Below are 9,297 nucleotides of genomic sequence, written 5' to 3'. Positions count from 1 at the left end.
TCACGACCTGGGTTTATTTATTTTAAAATGGTAACATACACGGGTTATTATTGAAAAATAAATTATGCAAGATTTAGTCAGTGAGTCTAGAATATTTAAAAGTTTAGGATCCTGTCTCAGGAGCAAGGGGACTGTGAAGTCTGGGAGGGAGTGGGAACCTGTTTCCAGGAGCCGGATTTCCAGCCGGAGCTGTTTAGGGGACGGGACGGGACGGGTCGGGTCGGTAAGTAATGGCGCTGGAGGTTCGCAGGCGGCTCTTTAAAATCCTCATGCGCTTCGGCGCCATCATCCTGACCCGCTTCCCGTTCTGGAACTGCTTCAGCATGTTGATGCTGTTCGCGGAGCGGGCCGACCAGCGCAGGTGAGTGTGAGGGTGGGGGGGGGGAGCGATAGGGAAGGGGGGAGGGGGCGGGGGTGGGGGGGAGAGGACAAGGGGTGGGGGTGGGGGGCTCGGGGCCTGAGGACAAAGCCGCGGGAGCCCCTGAGGCTAAAATAAACAGCGGCTTGTTCACCACCCAGTCCCGTTTCATTAAGACTCCTCACCGGGAGGTCACACTTGTACCTATGGTCCAAGTCCCAGTGAAGGCTGGCCCTCCGGGTGCGGTGCTGCACTGTCGCAGATGCCCTTTGACTGAGGGCCCCATCCGCTGGAAAGCATTTCGTGGCACTATTTTGTCCGTCAGCATCCCCAAAGCGTTATCTGGTCGTTATCACTTCGCCGGATATTTGTAAAGTTTGTGTGCATTATTTGCCCTGTTTCCTGCTTTACAACAGTGCCTATACCTCCCAAGTACTTCATTGCCTCTAAAACACTTTCAGACAGCCAGTGGAACAGCACGGCGCCATATAAACGGACGTTTTATTTCGCTTTGGAGAAACAAACCACTGGAGGCAAGCGAAATGTTATGGATGCTGAAAATGCTCAGCAGCAGGACTAAAGTAACGTCTAAGCTTGATGGCCCTTTGGCAGAAATTGCTTGGGGAGCATGACATTCTCTATTCCAAACAACACCAAGGAACAGGGAATTTCTGCAAAAGTTGAGATTGTTTGTTTGTTCAACAACCTCCATTCAACCTAAAAGATTTTTCAAAAAAATTGCCATCAGTTTGCTTCAAAATATTTTACTGTCATGGCAACTGGAAGCTATGAAGATCTGTGCTCATATATAATGTTGCTTGCTGCTAAATTGTTTTGGATAACACAGCTGTGAAAGGGCTGGCAATGTTTGTGTCAAGGGGCTTGATAAATGCAGGATCTTGCTGAAGAAAATTAATACTCATTTGAAAGTATGTATATGTTAACTAAAATGACCGGAATGTTGTTGCTAGTTTACAATGAATTAGTTAACTTGAGTGGAGAGATAGAAAGGGTGAAAATGTCCTTTATTTCTGGAGGGGAAAGATTAACTGAGGTTCCTGCTTTTCTTTTGTCTTTTATTGGTTTTTGCTAGAAGGTTTCTTTATGCTAATGCTTTCTGAAAATAGATACCATTTATTATCTATTAACACCCTATTATTGTAGTCTTGTGTGAAGAATTATTACTTGTGTGATTGGACCTTGTCAGTATTTATGGAATTGTAGCTCCTCATGACTCAGGCCAATTGTGAAAGAAGTCGAAATTATGAAAAGTCAAAATTATGAAAGTGTGCAAAATAGATACTCTAGTTATGAAAAATTGAGATTTATTGGGAAGCTACCATATTTCTTAATGGGCAATGGATAAGGTTAGCAAACTGAAAGATATTAATTTAATATTGTTCTTGACATTTTGCAATATAATTTTCTAAAAATTGGCCGCAGCTTAAATTATTGAATGTAAAATGCCTCTTCATGTTTTTTAGGTCAACTATTAGTAACTTGTGCAACAGCTGCACAAGAATAGCAAATTCCATTGGGGGAGAGCTTGTCTCAATCCCCAGAAGAACAAGACTGAGATAATACTTTCTCATTACACTGAGTTAGAAATAGATTGCTTACAACTGGCTTCCAGGAATACAGAAATTTTGATATCATCTACTTAATATGGAGAAGCTGGCTGCCAGGTTCTGACAGTAAGGTTATTTTGCCTCATTCCTGGCCATCATCTGAGATTGATTTGCATTGCACTTTCAAGGTTAATAAAGGAGTTTTATTACTCCTTTGCTGCCTAAGGTCTCCGAGAGTTGTAGTTTTTAACAAGTATACTTAGTACTAGTTTGATATTTGCCAGAATAAATTTCAATCTATAAATGTGTTTTTCCAAGGATGTTCAAGTAATTGATTTTTAAAAAATTTCCTGCCAAGGATTTCATGAATTACGTTGTAATCAACTAATCTGTGTATACGTTTACTGGTTTTCCACTGAAAGTGATAGCATTGTGCCATCTCTTTAGGAAGCCGGATATTCCAGTGCCATACCTCTATTTTGATATGGGTGCTGCAGTGATTTGTGCCAGTTTCATGTCTTTTGGAGTGAAGAGGAGGTGGTTTGCTTTAGGGGCTGCCCTCCAATTGGCTGTTAGCACATATGCGTCATACATTGGAGAACAAGTCCATTATGGGGACTGGCTGAAGGTAAGAGAAACAAAATAGTTGATGTTCAGTGGGATCTGGTTAAATGTAAAATCCTGCTCCAAGTACAGTCAGTTCTGATATAACGTGTTAGTTCTGTTCCTTTGCGATCCCGTGTTATAAGAAAATTGCATAATAGCAGCACCACTTAAACTAATGGTCTGGGAACACATTATACCACATATTGATAAGAAACGATGACATTCTACAATTAATGTCTGTATTCTTCAAACGCATTATAGACAATTCGAGTTGAAGAAACGCACGTTATAGCAGAACCAACTGAATGTTTTGGCTTTTGCACCATTTTATAGTGGCTGGTGCTTAGCAGTTTTTACATTCTAATTTAATCCTGACACATATCTTAATGTGTGAATAATGATCTGTAGTTTATAGCGATAAAGTTTCATTTTGCTCCTTAACTCTTTACTCGCAAGATGATTCAAGGCTGTAATTTGTGGGACTGTTCAGACTAGGGGCTACTTACATTAACTTGGCACAATACTAGGATTGTATCCTTATTGTGACCCTTGTCCAGGGTGGTTTTGGTGTTTACAGACCTGGGTAACAGGAATATATTACATGCCAAAGTGTGCATTTGCCTTAAAAGTACATTTAGCTGCTATATCATTATTGTACAGAGCAGTGCAATTCTGAACTCGGTGATAATCTATCCACTCAAAGTGATATCCTTTTGTGAAACAATTTGTTTGAATCAGAATGCGGTTTACATTGAAATTATTTTAATTTCAAATTTTATGCGTGAGCATGGCAAGGAGCGGATTCTGTTTTGGTGAATATAAATAAGGCAAATAGACAAGGTCTTTGCCCTGGGGTGGGGGTGTCCAGAGCCAGAGGGACTAGGTTTAGGGTGAGAGGGGAAAAATTTGAAAGCGACCTAAGGGGAATTTTTTTTTCTCCAGCAAGGGGTGGTGTGTATGGAATGAGCTGCCAGAGGTAGTGGTGGAAGCTGGTATAATTAAAACATTTAAAAGGCATCTGGATGGATATATGAATAGGAAGGGTTTAGAGGGATATGGGCCAAGTGCTCGCAAGTGGGACTAGATTAAGTTAGGATATCTGGTCAGCATGGATGAATTGGACCGAAGAGTCTGTTTCTGTGCTGTATATCTCTGACTCTATTAATGGCATTTATTTGTGTTTTTAAAAGATCTTGAAGTTGATTTTTTTTTTGTTCTTGTCAATAGACTTGTGATTTTATGATACTTGTACAAATGTTTCTGTATTTTATTCTCCTTTTCCTTTCATAGCCACCCGACTCTTGCATCTTGAACTATAGTGGAGAGGTAGTGACTGTGGGATCTCTATACTCCTCAAGGGATTCACTTGATCTTAGCTGTCTATACCTGACATATACCCCCTTTTTGTTTCTTGACCAGAGCCTCAATATGTTTAATCATCCACTGTTCTCTTTCTTATTCCAGCCTTGCCCTTCATTCTAACAGGAGCATACTGTCTCTGAACTTTGTTATCTCACCTTTTATAAACCTTCCACCTTACAGTCATCTCTTTACCTGCGAGCAACCTACTCTGATCAACTTTTAAAAGTTCCTGTCTAATACCCTGCTTAGAACTTAAACTTTTTATACTCGGAATATCCTTTTCCATAACTATTTTAAAACTAATGGAATTATGGTCACTTGTCCCAAAGTGCTCTGCCACTAACACATCAGTCACTTGCGCTGTCTTATTTCCCAAGAGAAGGTAGAGTTTTGCTCCCTCACCAGTAGGTATATCTACATATTGATAAAGAAAGATCGTTTTCATGAACACTAATTCTTCCCCATCAAGCCTTTAATACTATGGCAGAATCCAGACTATGTTTGGAAAGTTAAAATCACCCACTATTACAGCCCTGTTATTCTGACAGATATCTGAGACCTCCCTATATATTTACTCCTCAGTTTCCTAGTGACTGTCCGGGAGCCTATCCCATCAAGGTGATCATTCCCTTCTTATTTCTCAGTTCCACCTATGTAGCTTCACCGTATGATCTCTCAGGAATATCCCCTCTCAGTGGAGACTGTTATGTTTTCCCTAATCAGAAATGCCAATTCCCCCTTCACTCTTGCCTCCCTTTCTGTCCTTCCTATAGCATCTATACCCTGGAAGGTTGAGGTGCCAGTCCTGTCATTCCCTCAACCATAGTTCTGAAATAGCTGTGATATCCTAGTTCCATGTTCCCATCTATCCCCTGAGTTCATCTGCCTTACTTGTCAAGCCTCTTGCATTGAAATAAAAAAATACAGTTTAATTCTTCTAGTTTTTACCTCGTTCTCTGCTGTATTCTTGCCTGTCTTAACTATTTAACCTGCTCCCATTAACTTACCTCACAATTCTCTCTCTTTCACTACTGCTTAGAATTCTGCCCCCAACCATTCTAGTGTAAGGCTACCTGAGTAACAATAGCAAACATTAACAGGTGATATCCCAAAAATTCAAGAGTTTCGGGAGCAGAGCTGAATATGGTGGCCATCACCAAGGAGAAGGTGCTAGTAAAACTGAACATCCTGAAGGTGGATGGATCACCTGGACCAGATGGATTACACCCCAGAGTTCTAAAGAAGATAGGTGAAAAGATAGTGGACACATTAATAGTGATCTTTCAGGAATTACTAGAGTCATGAAAGGTCACAGAAGACTAAAAATCGTTAACGTGACGCACCTGTTTAAAAAGGGAGTAAGGGAAACGGCAGAAAATTACAGGCTGATTTGCCTAACCTCTGTTGTGGGTAAGAATTGTGAAGGATGAGACTTCTGAATACTTGTAAGTGTTTGATAAACTGGGGCAAAGTCAGCATGGTTTCATCGAGGGTGGGGGGTGGGTGTCTGGTGTCGTGCCTGGCAAATCTGCCAGTAGAATTCTTTTTAGGAAGTAACGAGCAGGTTAGACCAAGTAGGGCCATGGATGTTATCCACCTGGACTGCAGTAATGCCTTTGACAAGGTGTGGCATAGGAGGCTCCTGAATAAGATAAGGACCCACGGTGTTAGAGGCAAGGTACTAGCATGGATAGAAGCGTGACAATCTGGCAGAAAGCAGAGAGTGGGGATAAAAGGGTCTTTCTCAACTGCTGCAACAGCTCCAAGATGTCCTTGACCCTGGCCCCAAGGAGACAACGCACCATCCTGAAGTTTTGCACACAGTTACAGAATCATCTGCCTATGCCCCTGATTGGAGAGTCCCCTATCACAATTGTGCATTTAGATTAGATTAGATTACTTAGATTAGATTACTTACAGTGTGGAAACAGGCCCTTTGGCCCAACAAGTCCACACCACCCCGCCGAAGCGCAACCCACCCATACATCTACCCCTTACCTAACACTACGGGCAATTTAGCATGGCCAATTCACCTGATCTGCACATCTTTGGACTGTGGAGGAAACTGGAGCACCCGGAGGAAACCCACGCAGACACAGGGAGAATGTGCAAACTCCACACAGTCAGTCGCCTGAGGCGGGAATTGAACCCAGGTCTCTGGCGTTGTGAGGCAGCAGTGCTAACCACTGTGCCACCCACAGTCCTACATCTGACTGTACCTGTAGTCTGACCACTTCTCTGAAGCTACTATCCATCGCACTCTGTGCCTCCTGTATGCTCCTCAGTGACTCTAACTGGCTCTGCAGCCGGTCCAAATGGTCTGATTTGACTAGCATCCAAACCCATACATCGTCTCTGGGGCAGTCGACTGTTCCCTGATTTCTCTCTTATTACAGGAACAGCATACCACTCCAGTGACTGCCATCTTTGTCCTTTCAACAGTTTGCAAATGTAAACTTGCCTCAAATCCCAACATTTGCACATTTTTGCTACTCATGCTTAGTGCTGGGAGTACTTAATGCCTATCTTTTATGTTATAAGGCATGCAAGAAACAGGTCTAAATACAATCTTTTAAAGTGTCTCCTTCCCTTACCCACAGTTTTAGATTTTTAAATCCATCACTAACTCCTAGAATTTAAAACTTGCTGATCAGAATTGTAAAAGAAAAAGCCTCCTCCTGAGATCCACTGTCAGACAGCAATTCTTGGCATTCGCTCAGACTCCCCAGCTCTAATCTCTGCCTCCTGGCTTCGGTCTTTGAAGAGATGACGGTTCCAGGATCCGTCCTGCCCCATCGTGATACTACCCCTTCCACAGCTAAAGACATTCCTTCTCAGAAACATTTGTTGAGGTCTCTCAGGGCAGCTCCCTCCTAACAATATAACACTGTTTTCCCACAGCTGGATCTGCTTACTGATAATACAGTATTTATCAAGGGATGGGTATTGGGATATCTTGAGCATAAGCATTCTTAAGCAATCATATGTTACAGGCAATGTTAGTTTTTGACAGCTCTCCCAATTTTGGAAGAGACCCCAGGTATTAGTAAAGAGGACTTTACAGGGTCCACAGAGCTGTGTTTGCCACGAATGCTCTTGGCCCTGAGTTTAGATTAGATTAGATTAGATTAGATTAGATTAGATTAGATTACTTAGTGTGGAAACAGGCCCTTCGGCCCAACAAGTCCACACCGCCCTGCCGAAGCGTAACCCACCCATACCCCTACATCTACATCTACCCCTTACCTAACACTATGGGCAATTTAGCATGGTCAATTCACCTGATCTGCACATCTTTGGAGTGTGGGAGGAAACCAGAGCACCCGGAGGAAACCCACGCAGACACGGGGAGAACGTGCAAACTCCACACAGTCAGTCGCCTGAGGCGGGAATTGAACCCGGGTCTCTGGCGCTGTGAGGCAGCAGTGCTAACCACTGTGCCACCGTGCCGCCCAAAAGTTGGTGACAGTCTGTCCTCCTGGATTTGTTCCTTTCATACGATTTGTGAGCCCATTTGGCTTTTTGAACCTGTTCTGACGTTCAGTATGATCACCATTGATTTGCCAGTATTTCAAGTTTTACATTCCAAATACCCCAATAACTCACTCCTGATGTCCTTGTCCAGCAAGAATCTAGCGATGTCCATCTTAAAGATACTCAATAATCCTGCCTTCACTGCCTTCTGAGGCAGAGAGTTCCGAAGTCACAAGATACTCTGAGAAAAGAAATCCTCCTCATCTTTGACCTAAAATGGCAGCCCTTAATTTTAAAACAAGGCCCTCTCGTTCTGGATTCACCTACAAGAGGAAGCATAATTTTTGTGTCCACCTTGTCAAGACCATTGAGGATATTCAATCAAGTCGCCCATCCTTCTTTTCAGCTACAATGAAAACAAGTTCAGTCTGTCCACCTTTTCCCATGAGTGAACTTGCTTACTTGAGAATTTGTAGCATCTCTTTATACCTAAAATTAACTAAAATGGCCATTTCAGGGGGCTAGCCAGAGTCAACCACATCTTGATGGGTCTGGAGTCACATGTAGACCTGACCAGGTAAGGCCAACAGATTTCCTTCCTTGAAGGGTGTTTGTCAACCAGATGGGTTTTTAATTGGTAATTATCATTCTAAGCTGTACTGCAACAGTTGAACACAGGGTGCAGCGAATTCTGGAGCACACATTTCCAGCACTGGCTGGAATGTTGATCGGCCACAGCTTTTTCAGTATCCATTGTCATTAGCCTTTTCTTTTATGAAATGTGGAGTAAGTTGAGTCAATTGATTTTTGGGTATCTGTGATGTTGAGAGCTTTGGGAAAGGCCTGGATGGATCATCTACTCCACATCTGGCTGAAGATGAATGCACATTTTTGCACCGTGTGCTGGCTTTCCCTTCTGTACTCTTATTTAAATCAGTGTTTATCTCCCAAGTTTTCTGATGATCATCACTAGTTGCATGCCTGCCATTAGACTAGCTTTTAATTAAGTTTTTTAAAATTAGGAATTCATCTGCCATGGTGGGATTCAAAGTCACATTCTCAACATTATTCTGCAGCTCTGGATTTACCGGCCCAATGACATGACAACTACTCCGCTGTCTCTCACACACTACTCAAATAAGCAATGAAATATGGTTCAGTCCATGTTCCTGAGTCTAAGTCGATTGTGTTTCCTAGCAAACTAACTGGCAGGTGGAATTTTCAGCTCCCAATTTATGAAATTATCACAGAGGTGTGAATTAAATCAGGAAATGAGACTTTCTTGACACTAACACTAAAATGATTTCTGGATCAGTTAAGTAGTAAAACTATATAAAATAAGCATTTTGAATGTTGCAGGTGAGAATGTATTCCAGAACTATAGCCGTTATTGGAGGATTTTTGATTTTAGCAAGTGGTGCTGGTGAAGTTTATCGGCAGAAGCCACGGACCCGGTCATTGCAGTCTACTGGACAGGTGTTTCTTGGCATCAACCTTATTTGTGTGGTGAGTAATCATCCTGACACAACCTTTAAAGGTTAATTATAAAGTTAAACATGTTTCTGTATACATTCTCAAACTGTAATGAAATTTCATTAGTAACTAGTTTCTGTGTATTTCAGTATTGTATCTTATGCTGTTGGTTAGGATCCATTGACCACCAGAGTTGCACAGTAGGAGGTTACGTCTTTGAACTTGGCATATTCATTTCGGAGTGAGAACCTTTTTTTTTGAGTACAAATTTGGACCCAGTGCTAATTGTTCATAATGTTGTTCTGTACAAATTTTTTCTTAATCCCAAAAAGCTTATCAGTTAGTGCAGCCTGGCATTTGTAGTGGTTACTGGGGCTAAGTTATCAATTTCTATGACAATGTTTAAGTTACAACCATTGCACATCTTGCGTATTAGCTGGCAAGTTTAAGTTTGTG

The 9,297-nt window shown here is 42.0% G+C and overlaps 1 protein-coding gene across 5 annotated transcripts in view; it reads left to right on the top strand.

The window, feature by feature from the left end:
* The first annotated feature begins 204 nt into the window (after positions 1–204).
* The window catches only part of tmem101 (transmembrane protein 101), a 121,646-nt gene continuing 112,553 nt past the window's right edge, over positions 205–9,297 (top strand). For all 5 annotated transcript variants that reach the window (XM_072561631.1, XM_072561632.1, XM_072561633.1 and 2 more), the window contains exons 1-3: positions 205–361; positions 2,374–2,554; positions 8,728–8,874. In XM_072561631.1, the coding sequence (XP_072417732.1) occupies positions 231–361; positions 2,374–2,554; positions 8,728–8,874 (459 nt within the window). In that variant the 5' untranslated portion in view covers positions 205–230. The remainder of the gene's footprint in view (positions 362–2,373; positions 2,555–8,727; positions 8,875–9,297) is intronic.

This window comes from Chiloscyllium punctatum, chromosome 42 (assembly GCF_047496795.1).
Source record: "Chiloscyllium punctatum isolate Juve2018m chromosome 42, sChiPun1.3, whole genome shotgun sequence".
NCBI lineage: Eukaryota > Metazoa > Chordata > Chondrichthyes > Orectolobiformes > Hemiscylliidae > Chiloscyllium > Chiloscyllium punctatum.
This window is presented reverse-complemented; position numbering and strand designations above follow the sequence as displayed.